This window comes from Hyposmocoma kahamanoa, unplaced genomic scaffold, assembly GCF_003589595.1.
Source record: "Hyposmocoma kahamanoa isolate Upper Pololo Valley unplaced genomic scaffold, ASM358959v1 86, whole genome shotgun sequence".
NCBI classification, from domain to species: Eukaryota; Metazoa; Arthropoda; class Insecta; order Lepidoptera; family Cosmopterigidae; genus Hyposmocoma; species Hyposmocoma kahamanoa.
The window spans coordinates 4,765,140-4,784,306 of record NW_020654289.1 but is presented as its reverse complement, the minus strand read 5'-3'; the positions used below and the strand labels follow the sequence as shown (position 1 = coordinate 4,784,306).

Below are 19,167 nucleotides of genomic sequence, written 5' to 3'. Positions count from 1 at the left end.
AAAATCGTCAAATTTTATTGGCATAGTGTATGTCAGTGTACTCTCCGATTTCTCCATCAATTGTGGACAGATTTTGAAAATACTTTCTTTGTTTGAAAGAGCATACTCTCGAGGTGGTCCCTGATGCCGACGATGCTGTTCCGAGTTCGTTTCGGCTATCACAAATTACTAATTATTTTCCGCAAATAAAAGCCGACTTTTCACTTGACAATTGTGTTAATTGACACGTAATCAACAAATCACCGCCACCATGACAACCAGAAAAAAGTATAAATGTACAAAGGAGTGCGTAACAGCCCCATTTTCTATCCCATGGAAATCGAAAAAAGCCGATAAGCAAATTATTGAGGTTGTTTTTTCTTCAATGAAAAAGTTACAATCATTATTTGAGATTTGACATTTGACACGTTGGTCTCTGATACAGACATATGAAACGACATTGCCAGTGGTAGCATTTTATTGTTACAATTAAGTTTATAAAATCAAGATAATTATGAAGATTGATAATTATCACTTCGAACCCTGATTTTTTCACTTAGGCGTACGAGCACACTGGATAATTTTTACGTCAGTACAAAGGTGCAATTAGTTACTTATTAAACTCTAACACAATTAAAATGTATGATAAAGGACGGCATACTGCAGTGGGTTGTAATCATTGACTTACAAATAAATGGACGACGGGTCTAATACAAAAACCACGAAAAAAAGTCCCAAGTCAACCTATTCGAAATTTAAATTGTTATGTCATCGCAGTATCGCGCTGTCAGTAGAACAAATGAAGACTAAAGCGGAGTGTCGCGCTCTGTATACGATTTTAGCGCCTTACAAGTGCGGACACTTTTTAGTCGACGTCCATATAATTGTAAGTCAATGGTTGTAATTTATGATCAAACTTTTTTTAGTTCATTACAGCCATACCTACCCTACGCTTTGAAGTCTTCTTAAATTAGTAGAGCAATAGTAAATAATCGAGAGGTATAGTAAAACAAGAAGTATGCGTAACTACGCATTGTAGTTATACATACGTAACACAGACCACATAAATACTATACACAACAACATAAGAACAACTTAGTAGTTTAGAACAATTTAGTAGCAGTAGAGCTCCTAGTGAAAGTGTTGATCCAGGATAGTACTGACACCTTACCTATTTCTGCCGCCAAGCAGTAGTACCAGCATTACTGTGTTCCGGTTTTAAAGGGTAAGGGTGCTGGTGAAATTACAGGCACACGTCAAGTTATGTCTCAGATCTTTGCAATTTAAAGCTCTAAGTGGCACTGTGTAACTGTTATGGACAGGCGTGTAACTTACCACCAGGCGCACGATTTGGTCGTCGCGTCACTTGATATTATAAAATAAAACTTGACAGTTATTTCATAGATATTTTAATATTGTGATAACTTATTACGCCGCGTTTTTAGTTGTTAAGCGCAAGCTACACCGCGAACGAAGCTAGCTAACTGAGCTTAGCTCACGTACCCATACACGCAACCAACTTGACTAAGCATACGTGCGGGGATGAAGGGCGGCAGAAGGGCGACATTTATTATATTTTATATATTATCGTTGGGTTAGTTTAGTTAGCTCGGTTAGCTTAGTTCGCGGTGTGAACCGAAATATGCAAAGATGCCCCGGCAACGTGAGCTACGCTATTTGTAGCTTCGTTCGCGGTATGCCCTGCGCTTTAAGAGTTTGGTGAGGAGGAGTTGTGTAAAAGACGAATTAAACAGTTGCGCGTAAAATTGTGCATGTTTTTCAGCTGCTGGAAAAAACTTTCTTTGACTTTCCCCTGCCGTGTAACAATACTATAAAAAACTGTATGGCTTTATTATATTCACGAGACTTTCTTTACCCTACAAGAACATACGCATGAAACTGCCTCGATCGTTGTCGATTTCTGTCTCCACTTAAGAGTAGCTACGTTGTACGAAAATCTATATTACATTTGCATTCGCCTAAAAACATTACCGTGTTGCGAAAATAAACCAGAAAACCTTTCCGAGCTTTTGATTACATCTCTCAAGCATCGAAGTTGCCAATCTAATTAATTTACCCATTTCTAGCGCAACCACAATGAGATCAGAAAGTACTGAACGTAATTTGTGGAGTAACAGCTTGCTATGAATATTTTAAATGTAATTAGATAGAACAATCGAAGCTACACAAAGAGAAATTACTCCGGTATAACCTAGTTTAGAACAACAGACGTTTGGGGAATTGTTGGGGGGTATTGTGACAATATCTGCTGTCCGACTATTTGTTTACAAAAATTATCTGCCATGTCCAGTGACCGTAATCGAGGGAATTAATTTCTGCCGTCCACTAACTCAAACGCGGCTAAGTGATAAGAGGTCAAATATTTATTTATTTCAAATAGCGCTCAAAATTCTCTTCTGTACACAGTTAAAGTTACTTAACGAGTCCGATTTTCTAAAACTGGTTCAGGCTAATGATTTTTTTATAATATCTAAAAAAAATCTTTTTTGACATAGCCGCATTTTAGTTAGTGGATGGCAGATTTACATAGTTCATACTTTTGGTAAATCTGCCATCGACTTACTAAAATGAATGAATGAAATGACATACTAAGAAAACGTTCATTCATACGTTTTTAGTATGGACATACCCATTTTGTTATCACTGCCTATTTTATTTGTAAGTCAACGCTGCCTATATAAAATTTCCTTTTTTTACTGTTTATTTTCTAAACATTCCAGAATATTTTTAAATGGATATAAAGTGTTTAAATACGTAAGTACCACTACAATATTATTGTTTTTAGACAATAATTTGTAGCAAATACTTAATAGGTAACAATAATTTGTCGCCTATGTATACTCAAATTTCAATAAATACCTAATACGCATATCGTCGGGGATAGTGCAAATCTGTGTATGTAGTACTGATAAAAGGCGCATATCTACAACAAACTAAATTTTACAGGATAGGGATTTAACGTTATCACTTTGTTATTTCAATGGCAATGACCGTCATTTTTGCATAGTAAGTATTAATTATGTTGTCTCCGACTTATAACAATAGATTAGTAAAACACGCTAATTTGGTTGCCACGACATTTAGGTACGCGGATTTGATTTGGTCACTAACTTGCCGAAATAGAAACTCATAATCAAATGCTAGTTACGCGTTTCCCCAACGTTATTCAAATAAGTATAATCAGTTCCGAGAAGTCCCGGGATTTATAGAAGGGAATGTCCACGTTTTTCTTTGGTGTAGCTAAATTAACCCTCTCAACTCCGATCACTGCATACAGGGTGTAATCGTTAAGTGTGCCCTGGCGATTATTCCATAAATATAAGAGATATCAGAAACCTACAAACCGATATCAAAAGTAAGTCATCTAATGAGTAGAATGACATCGATAACTTTTTAAAATAAAACTAGAAATATCCAAACGTTAAACGCTCCCATTGACATTCGTGAAGAGGCTTTAGTTTCGAACAACTGCTTTAAATACAAAATTTTTGTACTTATTTAAAAATAAACATCACTTTGTTTTTATTCAATTAAAATAGTTTTCTTAGGTACTTTATCTATAGAGTTTCTTTATCTGTAAACTTATTGCATTTCGGACTGTTGGTTACACTCTAAACAGGTCAACTATAACAAAGCATTATTTATTAGGTTGTTCAGAAACGATAAAAGCCTAGTGAAAATACTAGAATAGAAAGCTTGTGGGCGAGGTGTGAAGTTAATTAGGCATTGTAAGTGCTCTCCATTTCCTAGGTTAGGTTAGCAACGTTGTGAAATTCGTTTTTAAAATTCCGTACAGTTATTTTGCCAGAAATAAATATTATTTTTCATATTATGTAGTTATTCTCGAACTTATTTATCTACCAAAAGTATTATTCTTTAGAATAGCACTTTTGGTAGACATATCATATATCTATATAAGGTATATAGGTAGGTAGATAAATAGTAGGTACTCACTCGGCCTACTTAATATTTGTGTACTGTGTAGAACTACTTCCTGCACTACAATTCTATTATTGAATTCGTATTAAGCCAACTATCAAAAGCTTTACAAAGTTATTAACTTTGTAAAGCTTTTGAAGCAGAACGACCTGCCGTTTCTGACACGGGACTAGTCAACGCGAGAGTGCACTTTGTGAATTAATAAGGGACCCAAATGCAATTTACGACATATAGGTAACATTATTTAACTAAAATGTAACCAAGATGATGAGAGAAACTGGCAACTAGAAGCTATTATTTTATTTTCATATAATTGATATCAAATCGACACAGTTACCGGTTACGGCAACCAGACACAGTCGCCAGCTGTCGCAACTTGTATGAAAATAGAATATTCGCTTCTAATTGCCGTTTGCTTGTATCCAACACAAGACACGTTTGCGCAGCGCCTTACCGACCAACTACCCAACTCTATTTGTATGCCGGATAAACATATTTACGACATCAAAACATACCTGCAGTGTTTCATTCAAACGTCTCCATTCTCCAAGAACTCTGCTTGATGCAGCGTCTGTCTACTGTGGCACAAACTCGCATCCTAGAATTCTTTGGTAACGTCTCAAGACGGAATATTGACTGCATGGAGCGTCTTGTCGTGCAGGGCAGAATAGAGGGCACTAGACTGCGCGGAAGGTCGCGCCATTGCGGTTACCGCAACCAGGGACAGTGTTCGACTGCTGCCACTGGCGTCTGTGTCCGGTTGCCGCAACCGCCGACTGTGTCCGGTTGCCGCAACTGGTGACTGTGTCGATTTCATATTAATTATATGAAAACATAATATTTTTATAATTTCACTTTTTAGCCCAAAATTAAAGTTAAAAGAAGTGTACGAATCTGCCCCGCTTCCCCTATGTTGAACAATTATGGTTTGGTACCATTTTGTAAGATTAAAAAAGCAATTTTGGTACCATTTCGTAACATTATAAAAGCAAGTATTTTCATAATTACATTCCTTTCCATGACCTTCATACCATGTCAATGTAAACTTTGTTTATTTCTGTTAGGGATTAAAAATTTGTCTTATCAGAACTCCCGAAGAATGATTAAGGTGCGTCTTTATAAAATAGTGAGGAGTATTTCATTATTTGTATCTACCGATTATTCCCACTAGTTCTGTTGACAGAACTACTGGTACTTTCTTCCCGTTGGTTCTGATAACAGAACAAATGGAATTTATGATTTCTAGTAGTTCTGTCCGATTATTCCCACTCGTTCTGTTTTACTGTTCTGTACCACTGAGCTTTTAGAATGTTTATTTCACAAAACTTGCAGGACGCTTCGTCTGAAGTCCTCATTCAGTTTTGTAAATAAGCTGGCTTTAGAATTATGGAAATAGATATGTAAATTAACCTCAAATTTATTATAAATCCCGCAGGATCATTCCGATGGATCAACGACTCCCCGCACAGACGACAAATCTGGTGGACACTCACCGGCCGCCACTGAAGTTACGTACTAACGACGCTTACGTTGATGATTTAATTCCGAATAATTAATAAAGAGAACACCATTTCCATTTCTCTCAAACTGGCCAAGTAGGGCCCTTCGTCCATTTGAATCCCCTGGGGGATTTACGTGGCTTTTTTGCCCACATGGATCCCCTGGCATAATCCGGGGTAGGTACATAGGTACCGTCAGTCGTGGCTTCGAGAGATATTGTATTGGATTCTTCGTAATGGCCTCAAATCGAAATAATAATTCGTGGTTGCAGGGCTTGGGAACGACAGCGAAAGGTGATGGTCAGCCACTACCCTTTTAGATCGTCTCTCCCAACGAGGATTTGCAGCAGACACTCGCCTTGCTCTGCCTCCTACAGGTAAACGAATTTTGGGGCTCCCCGGGTTTATCGTTATACTAAATGAATGTCAAACAATTAGGCTCAATTTGCAATTTGCGGAAGGACCTTACGTATTCAATTCTGGTTTCTTTTTTTGTATCAAGTGACAGGACGAAGAAGTCGTACGCCTGATGGTAAGCTACACGTCTGTCTCACAGTGGCAATGCCACTCTAGAGCTGAAAATCGCAAAGCTCTGAGGGGCACAGCCACTGCGCCCGTCACCCTGACACATAAGTTGACAAGTTTACTTTGGACCTTTTCAAGGCGAGTGTAGACATTTGGGTGTGCATGCTACATCGTCGCCCTCATCGTCACTTTCCACCAATTGAGATGAAAATTACGTTCGTCTGGCCTCATCCTAAATGTGCTTTCGATTCAACTGCCTCCATGGCCAAACGGTTACCATGCTGGACTGCCACGCAGAGGTCCTCGAAGCCGAGAGAAACATTGTACTGCGAGAACACACCTCTTTTAGCTTCTTCTTTTGTACGAATAAGTTGATAAGTCCCATGTGCCTGGAATTTCACCAGCACCCTTACCCTTAAAAACTGAAACACATTACTACTTAGCGGCAAAAATAGGTAAGGTGGCAATACTTCCCTCGACGAACTATTTCACAAGGACATCTACTGCATCTACTTACCTAACTTATCCATTTCTACCGCCAGCTGTAAAGTGACTATTACTACGTTTCGGTTTTTGAAGGGTCAAGGCGGGCGCTGGTAAAATTGCAGATATAAGGTACTTGTAAACTGCCTCTGTGGCCGAACGGTTATCATGCTGGACTGCCACGCAGAGGTCCCGGGTTCGACTCCCAGGCCGGAAGAAATATTTGTATGGTCTACATTTATTTCTCTCGTGAGTTTGGGTGTAATTTGTGGTTGTCTACTACGGTTTCCTTAATACGGGGCTATGAGTATGTGTTATTTATTATTACAGGTTGCGCTCGGTACAGAGAACTTTGCTACCGTGCAGCGCATGCCCATCTCCCAGAAGACACAGCGCCGCGTCCTTGCGACTGCGCAAATTGCTCCGCTCGACGCAACTCTACGACCGATCCATGAAATTTGTCGCCAGTTCGTCCCACCTACGTCATGACCCGACCCATCCCTGCCGTACCCTGTTTGTGGGCGCGACGAACTAACGATAACAATCATTAAAATGCTTGGATAGGATTCTTCCCGATGCAGATTTTATTGTTGTAATAAGAAAACACCCATGTTCTTTTAGTAACAATTTGTTAAAAGTGTAACGTGAAATGTAGTAGATATTCAAAACGAATCAATTGTTCCATGTCGGTAATAGGTCTCTTAGAACCTCATGACAAATGGGGCAAGTTTGAAATTGATATTAGCAAGATTGGCTTTACTATAATAGAAATACATACTATGCTATAATTTAATAGTAGGTCAATAGGTTACCCAGGGCTCCGAAATACAATGAAAATTGTTGGGTACTCTTTACAAATTTCGATAATATCGCACTGCTATTACAAGTGTTGTAACTCAAAATATATGAAATTCGAAATTATACTATTTCTGAACGTAAAATTTTATTCTCTACACGTCGATACAGCCGTCATTAGAATATTGTGAGACAAAAGATATCTTCTACTTAACTCAAAATGCAACAAACTTTTGTGAGCTAGTTCTAGACAAAACAATCCTTATTTAAAAAAATATGAAAATATTTTTCCATATATTTTTAAATATATTTCACAAGTAGGAAATTGCTTAATGTCTGTTAAAAAGGTTACTACCCTAAATTTTTTAAAGTTTAACATACATTTTAATAATCTTTCACGGGAAGTAATTCATTTTTCATCGATTCTGAAAAAATGCACTTTACACTATTGTATTACACAGTGCGATATGTCTACAAATCGTCGGTGTTTTGTAGAAAAGGCGTAAGCGAACTTTCGCAAACATTTTTCAGGGGAGCATGTTTTAGGTTTTAACGAGTTTTCTGAAAAAAATTTCGAAATGTCGCTCGCTCTTTCTACAAAACACCGACGAAATAAGCAAGTGTTCCATCGTAATTACCGCTCGAATTGGAGTCGTCAAATTGAGGTTAGCTAATTACATTTATTTTTGTTTTTATGTAACGTCATGAGATTCTTCTCTAACAGACCTCTGCTTCCGATTCTGTAACGGCGGAAGTTCTGCAAGCTTTTTCACATCTTGACGGTTTTATAGAATAGCGCCCTTTCTCAAAAACACCAAAATTTTCAGGAATAAGTGTAGATACTCCCGCAAAGAGAATCGTGTACGGCATTGACTTACAAATAAATGGACGACGGGTCTAATACACAAACCACGAAAAAAATGTCCCAAGTCAACCTATTTAAACGTAGTGACGTAAAGGAATATGAAAAAGCTAAAACGTTGAATTTAAATTGTAATGTCATCGCAGTACTGTCTAATTTTGCTTGCTTCGCTGTCAATCGAACAAACGAAGACTAAGCGTGAATGACGCTCTGTATACGATTTTAACGCCCTATAAGTTCGGACACTTTTTAGCGCGGACCCGACGTCCATATAATTGTAAGTCAATGTGTACCGGCCCAAAATTTATAGTCAAGTCTATTTTAACAAATGGAAATGTCTGTGTTTTTTCATAATAACATTTAGCACATTCTGAATACAGCTGTACAATAAAGCAAAAGTGAAATATTTTTGAGCCCTTATTCTTGAAAGTATTTGTTCCATATCTGCTGTTTGGAACTCTTTCACCGAGATCTTTATAGTATTTTCATCCCCGCTTCCGTTTCCACTAAGGTTTACTTGTGACATCGAGTACATAACCAGAAAAAGAGACGAAATAAGAGCCATCCATGCCTGGCAACTCGTCAGGCAAACGGGCCGCCGTATATAACTTTTAAATATCAATTCTAGTTTGCACTGAAATCATAAATTAGAAAGCTGAAATATTACAGCGCCAACAACTGACCTGTGTGTACGTCTCCGTATATTCCAAAAATATTCAGTATTTATTGTAATAAAGATAATATCTCTAACTATGGGGGCTGTTCCATTCGGTGATGTGGGAAAAACCACAAAACATCTAATTACAAAACAAACGGAATCACATTTCACAGGTAATCAAATATGTAATTTTTCAATTTTCATCCATTCTAGCAAAGCTCAAGTTAAACTGGACGATTTGAAGTAAAACAATTGACGACACTCGTCAATTATTTAGAATTCGGGTTGGCCAATCCAAGCGCAGTTGTCACCGTAATGATTTGGCAGAATAGTTTTCAAACAAATTAAATGACATTTCGTCTCTATTTCTGGTTATATACTCGATGATGACTTGTGACAAGACCATTTTTAAGGCAGGTGTGGGTGGAATAAAACTATAGGTATGTAGGTTCAGTTCAGGACCAAGAATAATTACTTTCATGTTACCTACAAACATTATTTATGTATATATAGATATATTATGACAAAATACAATCTCAAAATAATTGTTTTCACTGTCCCTTGAAGGGGTACTACTAAACCGTCAAAAAGTGCATTTTCTAATAATTTTCTGCTTTACTATCCTAGTGCCTTACAGAATAGTCCCTGAACCCCTTTTAGATATATGTAAAAATCAAATTTTGTCAATCATTTTTAGAATTTATAATGTATTTTGCACAAATTAGTATTTATTGTCACAATTTGGTGTATGCACATCCAAAATCGCTTTTGTAATTAAGGGGGTATCCGCATTTTTGCGTAGATATTGTTAATTTAAAAAATTCGATATCTGTCCATTACTAGCAACGTAAGACATGATTAAGAAGCTTTGATTGAATAAATAATGTGAAAAATAACTTGACACAAATTTATTTAGACGATTCTACATAAGAATTTTCCGTAACACTAATTTATATCAAGAACATGGTTATATTTATATAAAAATCTAAGCCAAATTACTTAGAAATAAATTTTAATATAGGTAACGTATAGGTGGCTAAATTATTATAACTATGGTCCAGGTATCGAACTGCTAAGCTAAAAATAATTCATGTGTGCTAATTACGTAAACTTCTTAATTTTAATGTCTAACTATTAATATTAGATATATATCTAGAGTAATTAAAATTGTCCGACCTAATTGTATTTACCTGTTCATCTGTTTAAACCATTAAGAAAATTATAATGTACATTAAATTCTATTTTATATTATATTACATCGTTATAAAGATTAATTTTAATTACATTATTACATAATTCTGATCTATTTTCCATTGTACTTATTCGATGTCATTAAATTTTAACGTACATTATTTAAATATATTAATTAACAAGGCCTACCTACTCGCGATATAAAATGTAATTTAAAAATGATTCAAAAATAAAGTAATATGTTTATTATAAAAAATATTTTTGCGTTTGTATTATTTCCAATCTAGAGTCAAGTAGTGTGGCGAGGAGTCAGGTGGGACACCTAGCCGGCCGAAATTTAAATAAAACTTATAGTATTCAGTACTTTTATTGAAGGAAACAAAAATACACGAGTCAAGAGAACAAAGTAATTGGGGAAAGATTCAAAAGGTATGCCAGCTCGGCAAATTTTAACGCGCATTCACGACAACGAAAACAATCATATTTAAAAAGGAATCCATGTAAAAATCCAGGTTCCATTCACCTGAATACCATATTTACATTGTAATATGAATTTCACCATAACTGCCTTTCACTACGACGAAACTGTTATATTAACATGATTTTCAGAAGGGAATTTACTTACTTCTCTACGCATAGTACTCGTTCGTTTACATGCAATTTAGACCTAAATTACTTCATAAAATCGGTTAAAATGTTTATACAAAATACATCCAAATCAATTTCGGTCAATCTAAATCTTATTTGTTAGGTTTAATAGGGAATAAGGTAGAGTAGTCGTTATAAATAATGACCATTGCGTTAAAAAAATATAAAATCGACATTTAGATTTCTCTATTGTATATCAGACCAGTAAGTTTTGGTTACGTAACTTCCAAACATATGTATAGTTTTTGCCTAATGTGATATTTGTTTGATACAACTGACAATTTCAGTTTAGTCAACGTTCACTGGTTAAAACCCAGTCCACACTACACAAACATGACCAAAAGAAAAACTAGCCTATAATCATTCGGATAAAGTTTATAATAAAACGTTTCGAGCAGTTCATTCGGATTAACTTTGTCAACAATGTTGCAATCCAATATTATGATATACCAGTATCATTCAGCCTCTAAACAGCTGTAAAGTTTGTTAAGAGTAAATGCTATCAAAAATATTTCGGAACAGATAAAATACGTTTTTTTATAGACTCTGTCCATAAAAACCATTTACAAACTTAATGATTGCGTTTGTAGAAAAAAAAGATATAATAATTATTATTATTTTACAAATGTTTAAAAGTCGACTAACGACGAAACGGCACCATACATACGGTGGGAATGTGTGTGACAAGAGCCGAGAATGCTCCACGAGAACAGCGAATCTTCAGTAACGAATAGTTGCTATGGAATATTCTTGGCTACCTTGCATGTTTATCATCACGTCATGAGACCGTGAATCCTAGGTTTTTCCACAACGCTCTATTAATTATGTCATAAAATGCATTGTCGATGGTATTGTACAAAAACGTCGTGGAATGTCCGAGTCGACGAATAAACGTTACCTAATCTAATCTACGTCCCAGATCGCGTAGGCCACAAGTGTGGGTCAGTCGTTAACGCCTGTAGGGGTGATACGACGAAGCGGATGCTGTGCCGCCCGAAGATGCGCCGTGGTAGCTCCGTTTTGATGACCGTTGGTAGCCATCGCCCGACCCACCAGTATATTCATAGTCGTCCCCTGCACAAAACGTTGCGTTGACATTGATTTCAAAGTAAATAATGAATCAGAGATATGTCTAATAAAGTATGGACTTTTCTTACAGCAAATATTCCTTTGACATGTATAAGATATTTCTGATTCATTTCGTATAAGCAGCAATAATCCAAAAGCAATTATTCACTTCCATGAAACGTTGAGCAACGTATGGTTATTAAGGGTCGTATTCTAGAACTCTATTCAATACTCAAGTCAGGATTGCACTGGCAACACAAGCACTGGAAATACGACACTAATGGCAGGGACTTGAGTATGATATCAAATGCTTTAAACCATACTCAAATCCTAACTTGAGCATTGAGTAGAGTTCTTGAATACGACCCTATGAGTCGATACTACCTCAGCTCGAATTAAAATGTTTCCCGTACTAATGCGGTTCATTTTGCTTGGGTCGAAACACTGGTTTAATTTCAGAATTTATTTTTTACCAATCAAAGCCACTTGAAAAATATACATCCTATAGTATGTATATGTTTCATGTTTCATTCCATTTCCTCAAGTTGATATAAAAAAATCATTGGTATAAACAAAGTAACTATTCAATACAGCGGTATTCTTGTAAAATTTCGGGGTAAGTATTGTGTTCTTTTCAATCGTGAACATTTTTAGGAATTGTGTTTTTGCACCGTATAGTAATCAGCGTAGTAGTAGCGTAGTAGCTCACTACTTTATATTTTACTATATATTTTTCCAAAGTGATAGATTCGACACTTTCACTGTTATGCGCAATCAACCAAAGCCATTTGAGGTAGTATAGACTTTAGGTCAAATGATACATTCGTAACACGGTTTTTTTATTACAACTAGAAAAGAAAATAAAAAACACTTACCGCACCACGCAACACCCTCCACTTTACCCGAGCATATTTAGAATATCAAAAGCTATTTACTTTTGTTCCAACTATACGATTAAAACACGACTACGAGCATTTACACAAACTAAATATTAAATATATTTATTGATGGCAATAATTTTAGGGAGTCACTACACTTATCGACACAGTATTTAGTAGCAGGAGAGCTCCTTGTGAAAGAGTTCATCCACAGAAGTACTGCCACCTTACCTATTTCTGCTGTCAAACGGTAATGTGAACATTACTGCGTCCCGGTTTTGAAGGGTAAGGGTGCTGGTGAAATTATAGGCACATGGGACTTTTCAAACCTATGTCTCAGTGTGATGGACGCAGAGGCAGTGTAGCTCAGATCTTTGCGATTTAAAGTCGAGTGGCACTGCAACTGTTGTAGACAGGCGTGTCGATTACCATCAGGCGCACGACTTATTCGTCCCATCACTTAGTTTCACAAAAAAATGGATTCGCATTAAGAAAATTTTGTACGTTTCGTGTCGGCTATCCGAACGGAAGCTAAACGTTTTCTAACCGACTCGAGGCGATTCCGTGTGAATAAATGTGATGAGTCCCTTAGTCTACACTATCAAGTTCATCCCGTAAGTGACAGCAAATGATATTCAGTCAATGTGTTTACACCTTAAGATAATTCCTACATCATTATTTCTATACGATATTTTCATGTCAACTATTTTATGCTAATTGTGGTACTGGTTTGATGTAATCTATTCGATTGACGCATCGTCTTTAGATGAAAACTAGGATATACTTTTGCATTTTAAACGTAACCAAAGTGCGATTTTTTAAGATTATGTACTTCCGAAACCGCTTTTAAAAGATCTGTCTACTTTGGAATTTTCATACCTATAGGATACTGTTTGGGGGCTCTATAATGATTATAGCGAAAGCAGTTGATGTCGAATTTCAGCACTCATGTATTCACGTTTACAATATTATAGGTATGAAAATAACCCTGTGTACGACGGTTGTAAATGCCCAAATACAGAACTACTCCAAGAATAAAATATAGAAACCTGAAGCGGACGCACTTATATCGGAAACATTGCAAAACGAAGGTTGTGGGGAGACCATACCTCCGCAGTACACCATTGGGACCTGTTATAACAAATTGTAGTACATAGTGTATCTAGATAGGAAATTAGTCTGCTTATGTGGATTATTTTGTAGTAAGATTTAGAACTCATCAAGTGTCTAGGGATCAAGCACGTTTGACCACACTTTTAATGCGTGTATTTTAAAATCGTTGACGATGTACAGCCACTTCATGTTCTTAGTTTAGTGTTATTAGCAAATATTGAATGAAGAATGTTTCTACTACAGAATCCGAAACAAACCCTGCCTTCCCACGTCCTCGTTATCGATCATCATACGGTTCACAATTTAAGATATATGGCGTATTTTTGCTCGCAAATCTTTCTAGCACGAGTTTTCTCGACCCCCGAAACTTGAGCCAATCTTATACAGTGTGTTGATTTGCAATCTCGCCATATTTAAGAAATTAATAATATAAATAATAGTAAATTATCTTAAAATATTAAAATAATATTCTGTTCAATATTCTGATTTGTATCTAATAAAGTTTTGCAAAATTGTCTTTAAAACGTATAGACCACAGATCCCGACGGAACCCCGAGTAGTTTATTAATTTTTTACAACAATTAGGGAAGTTGACTGAAAATGTTTGTTTAGTTTTTGTAATTTAGATTTGGTACTTACCAATTTTAGGTTAAAACCTTCACTCGCTATGCAAATATTCGCACGTTGTCAAGAATTTCGTTTAAATTTTCTGAATAGTAGTTTGAAAGCTGACTAAAGGTGACTTCACAAGTTTGAAAGCGGAAACAGTTTTTGGGCGAAATTATTCGGCACGTGTAATCTTCTCCGTGTAAACTAAACGTTTCACATCACTCTTGTCACGCACTTGGCATCCATAGTGAGAAGAAGCACTTGATGGTAATACAGTTCTTGTGAACAGAAAAATCTCTTGTAAAAAAACACAACAAACCAGGTGCGCATTTTACGATAGACTAGATAGAATTGATCAATTATTGATTGCGGTTATCCCTATGTATGAGCGAGCGCACAGCGCGCTGCGTTTGAGAAAAAGATAGCAACACTGGCTTCTCTTTTCGGTCCGCTGTTTGGTAGCACGTGCCGTGCAAAAGTTAATGACCTTTGGATCAGTTGATTGCGTATCGATGTTTACCGCAATTCAATAAAATAAAGGATTTTTCTTCTTTTTTTTCAGTGATTTGGATTCAATTTCGGATATAGAAAGAATAACCTCTGTAAATATGGCGAGAATGCAAATCAACACATTGTATGTATATATCTGCATTATCAACAGTGGTCGTAATTGGCTGTTCCAAATGAGTAAATGTCTACGTATAAACACAAGGAGCGACACGTACAGTGGTTTAAATATCCAAATAGTAAATAATTACTTTTTTAATTCCATATTTCGGAAAATAGTTTTACTGCATCGTAGGATAAAACTACACGCCTAGGAAACTAAATTTGTATTTTAAAGACATTACAAGGGCGTCATGTAAAAAAAAATTTAGTAGGTAGATAACGTAAACAATTTTTATGATTTACAAGCAATAAACTTAAGCGGATTTATAGATCCTTTTATATTCACCTAAAAGATACAGCCCCGATCTTTCTACATTAGTTTGATTATAGTGACCCTCCTTACAGACCTTAAGGGTATACGAGAAGGGCATTATAACCTGTGAGCGCACAGGAACCTTATAAGTTCAAGTTCTGACCGCAGATCAGTCATTTGACCTCTGTCACTTGACTTCATCCAGTTCTCGAGAGGCTAGGCGCACTTACAGTATCCTCCCTATTTTCCAGATAGGTACCGGAGCAGTAGGCACGCTCACTTCCCGTTGCGCATTTTACAGTAGCGGTTGCCACCGCTAAGCCGTCGACTCCGGAGTCCACTACCAAATCTCCTCATTGGTGGGGGAGCTGTAAGGCACGCTCACTTCCGACGCCGAAAAACGACGTCTCTCCAGTTCTTAATAACCTAAACGGCTGGAGGGACCGGAAGATATCTAGCTTATCCCCTACTAGCTCTAAGGGCTAGTGCCGGAGATGCCAGTCGCAGCGTCCTGCGTCAATGTCCGGACATAGCTTCCAACCTAAAGGGCAACTCACGTGTATCGCGCGGCTCCTCGCTTCAGGCCCTCAACTAGACCGCTACAAAGACACGCTAGCTACACACACACGAGACATACGCCCCGGCCACAAGCTCGTCTCTGCAGCTCACCACAAACCCCAGCGAGTCCATACCCAGGTCCGGGACCACCATAGACACCTGTGAATGCGTATCACTGGCAAAGGGTTTAGTCCGGACGCCCGCCATAGTCTCTCTGGAAAACCCTATCTCTCGGGTCGGTAGATAGGGACACCCATAAGATACAGTCCCATATCTTTCTGCATATGTTTACTTTATAGTGCCCCTCCCCATCAACCTCTTGGTTATGCGGGAAGGGCACTACGACCTGTGCGAGCGAACCCGCACAGAGATCATCTAAGTCTGGTCCTAACCCCGGATCAGCCCGTTTGCACGGATTTCATCAGGTTCTCTGTCAACTTAAGTCGGCGGTTCAGCGTTGGCAACCAATATGATAGTCAACCGCAGGCCATACCGCGAGAGACGCTAAGTTAGCTTTAGCTCACGTAGCCGCGGCATGTTTCCATAGATCTGTTCACTACGCTAACCGAACTAAGGTAGCATAGATAGTTGCATGCACTACGGGAGCTAAGCTAGCTTAGCTTCACTGCCAGTGCTTAAAGTTATTAACGGAAACCCGAAAGTCGAAAAAAGTTACTAATATTTGGTTGTTTTAACTACTCTATGTCATTCTTTGCATCTTATATGTGGACATTCATCTGCACATTTGGAACACCGTATTCCAACCACTGATTATCGAACCAACTAAATTTCAGTAACCTTATCGTAAAATATTTAAAAACCTGTGGTGGCGTGCCGATATTGTCTGTCATCTGTGGAACAGCCACGAACTTAGGACTGCCTGCATTACTGCCCACTCCGTCACCCTCTAAATTACAATTAACGATTAATTCATTACACAGGATTATTTTTAAGATAATAACCTAACATGACGTTCCCATCATTAAAACGAATAACTTTTTTTTTATTTCAAAAATGTACACTACGCACTAAATTCGGGTTAACAAATAGTATTTTTGTAGAATGGCGAATTCTACGAAAAAATATAACGTACATTTACAGATATCTAACATTGAAGGCCGGTTGAAGGATTCGGGGTCTCCTCTGCGTGAAGCGGAATCGGCGTGCGGCTTATCTCACGATAGGCTGGTTATTTAAACAAATCTAAAGCTAGTTCCAGTTCAAATTGATAACACCAGCGCGCGAAGTATTTATGGATTCTCTTAATGCAGCGGATGCCGTAAGAGAGAAATATGATAAATATGTAGAATAGATAAAATAAATAAGCAATACTTTACCAAAAATTGTTGTGTTAGTATGTGCAAGAATATTATGTACAGTGAGGATGTAGTATAATAAGGAAAACGCGGGTTGTCTAGTTATTTTTAACCGATGGTTTAGTGCTGTAAGACTAATATAAGACGATTCACGTATAACTTTATGCCACCATATAAAAACAAAAATTATGATCGACGTTCTATCTCTAAGGGAACGGGGATGGATGAAATATTAAAAATGCCAGTAATATTTTGAAATTTTTGATTTCTTTTAATTATCTACGTTTTATAATGTCCTTAAAGTAGATATATATTTCATCATAAGATATCTCGAATATTTGCAGTGGTAATATTAATATTTTAATTAATCAACCAGTAGTATTACTTAATCCATTAAGATAGAAGAAGCTTAATAATAGGAAACTACGACAAAACTGTTTATTTTTTCCATTACATTACAAACTACATACTTATGTTACCAGTTAAAACTAACACTAATATATACCCAAAATACCTAATATGAATAATGCATAATTTCTACTTCAAAAGACCTCAAGTGTTATATGTGATAGCACTTAGTTATTACATCAAATACTTTATCGCGTACAAACTTTTTCGTCTTATTTTAGTGCTTCGGTTAAAATTAATAATTAAAACCGTAATTAACTAATTATCATTAGGTATCTCCGTAAAAAAAGAATCAACAAGGACGCACGTGTTAAGTCTATCATAATTTTCCTTTTCATATAACGAACATAAAGTAAGACTTATCTAGGCAGCGCCGGCGCGGGCTCGAGCGCGGCCGCGGCGCCGCGCCCGCGTCGCCTTTAGGCTTCACGCAATATGCACTCGTTAGGGCTAAGTATAATAGTTTACATATTATAAGATTATAACAAATCTAGATAATAGTCTTACAATCATAACATGCTTAGTTTGTGGCTCGGTCGCGGTCGCGGTCACCGCTTCCAAATAATTACATTTTAGGAAATTAATACAAGTCTGTATAAATACAGCGCCCCGTAGGGGGTGTAGTAAAGTAAACTTATATACTGCCGTAAGTAAACATTACTTTATAAATATTGTACATCAGTCGATAGTTCACCTAATTTTGTAATCTAATCAATCGAGAATTATGTACTTTAAATCCACTACAAAGAAAAAAAATAGTTTAAAAAATAATCAACATCAAAATTTTAATTAAAACAGAAATAAATAACAACTTGTCCTAAGTTTTATAATAATTAATGTTATAATTAACTGTAAAGCCCGTGCAATTTATTTTACGATAAAATGGGATCAATAATTACTTATTATTAAATTCTAATATAAATATGAGGTTTTTTTATTAATAATACCTGCATTGATTTTAAAATAAGTTTCGAAAAAACTACAGTAATATCGACTTTTGGGCGCCGACGGTAAATGCAAATGAACTGATTCAAAGGACGAGTAGAAAACAAACTTAAAAAGAGTATCCGGCTAGTCTAAATTTAACACTAAGGTGCTTGTATAATTAGTCAATTACGATCATTAATATGTCAGCACGCCACGTGACCGTGCTATGTGCGGCTAGGTTTATTTATCCAATACCAAAATACACTTTTACACAAACATGTTTCCTTTATATACTACTTGAATAAACATACACATATAAAAACCGCGTACACTATAATATAAAGTAATACAAACAAGAGTCGAAAGGTTAACTACACAACAGTACTACAGTTAAGCCATGATTAAAATATTATTCCATAAACATTATTATTACGATACAGTAAATATTCTTACGTCAATATTACTCAGTGTAATATTAAAATGCAGAGGATGCATGTGTCGTGTCACTCACGGTTTGTTTATATTCTGTTCTACGGTTGGGAGAAGACGTTTGTGAAATTAATATACGATCATGTGATAGTTTTATAATAAAGGGGGTAGGTCCGTGAGTGGGTACGGGAAGGGGAAGCCGCGACAGAGGCGGGGTGAGCGCCCCCTGCTCCCGTGAATAGTACATTTGACAGACGAGCCTCTAACGAGTCTTACCGTATTTGTATTTCGCTAACTATTTTTAATTAATAAATTCATCGAATATTTTATGCTCTTCTC

The 19,167-nt window shown here is 36.7% G+C and overlaps 2 protein-coding genes across 4 annotated transcripts in view; one reads left to right on the top strand and one right to left on the bottom strand.

The window, feature by feature from the left end:
* LOC113234876 (ankyrin repeat domain-containing protein 65-like) overlaps positions 1–7,407 on the top strand; it is an 82,140-nt gene extending 74,733 nt beyond the window's left edge. Inside the window, exons 7-9 of the mRNA XM_026470398.1 lie at positions 5,375–5,446; positions 5,711–5,815; positions 6,777–7,407. Of these exons, the coding sequence (XP_026326183.1) occupies positions 5,375–5,446; positions 5,711–5,758 (120 nt within the window). The 3' untranslated portion in view covers positions 5,759–5,815; positions 6,777–7,407. The remainder of the gene's footprint in view (positions 1–5,374; positions 5,447–5,710; positions 5,816–6,776) is intronic.
* A 1,784-nt stretch (positions 7,408–9,191) lies between these two features.
* LOC113234709 (heterogeneous nuclear ribonucleoprotein 27C) overlaps positions 9,192–19,167 on the bottom strand; it is a 54,393-nt gene continuing 44,417 nt past the window's right edge. The window contains exons 10-12 of one of the 3 annotated variants that reach the window (XM_026470153.1): positions 16,570–16,655; positions 13,596–13,677; positions 9,192–11,674 (exon numbers count right to left, since the gene is read on the bottom strand). In XM_026470153.1, coding sequence (XP_026325938.1) covers positions 11,550–11,674; positions 13,596–13,677; positions 16,570–16,655 — 293 coding nt within the window. In that variant the 3' untranslated portion in view covers positions 9,192–11,549. Of the gene's footprint in view, positions 11,675–13,595; positions 13,678–16,569; positions 16,656–19,167 lie in introns of those variants that run through there. The other 2 variants (XM_026470156.1, XR_003310813.1) reach the window with 2 other exon arrangements.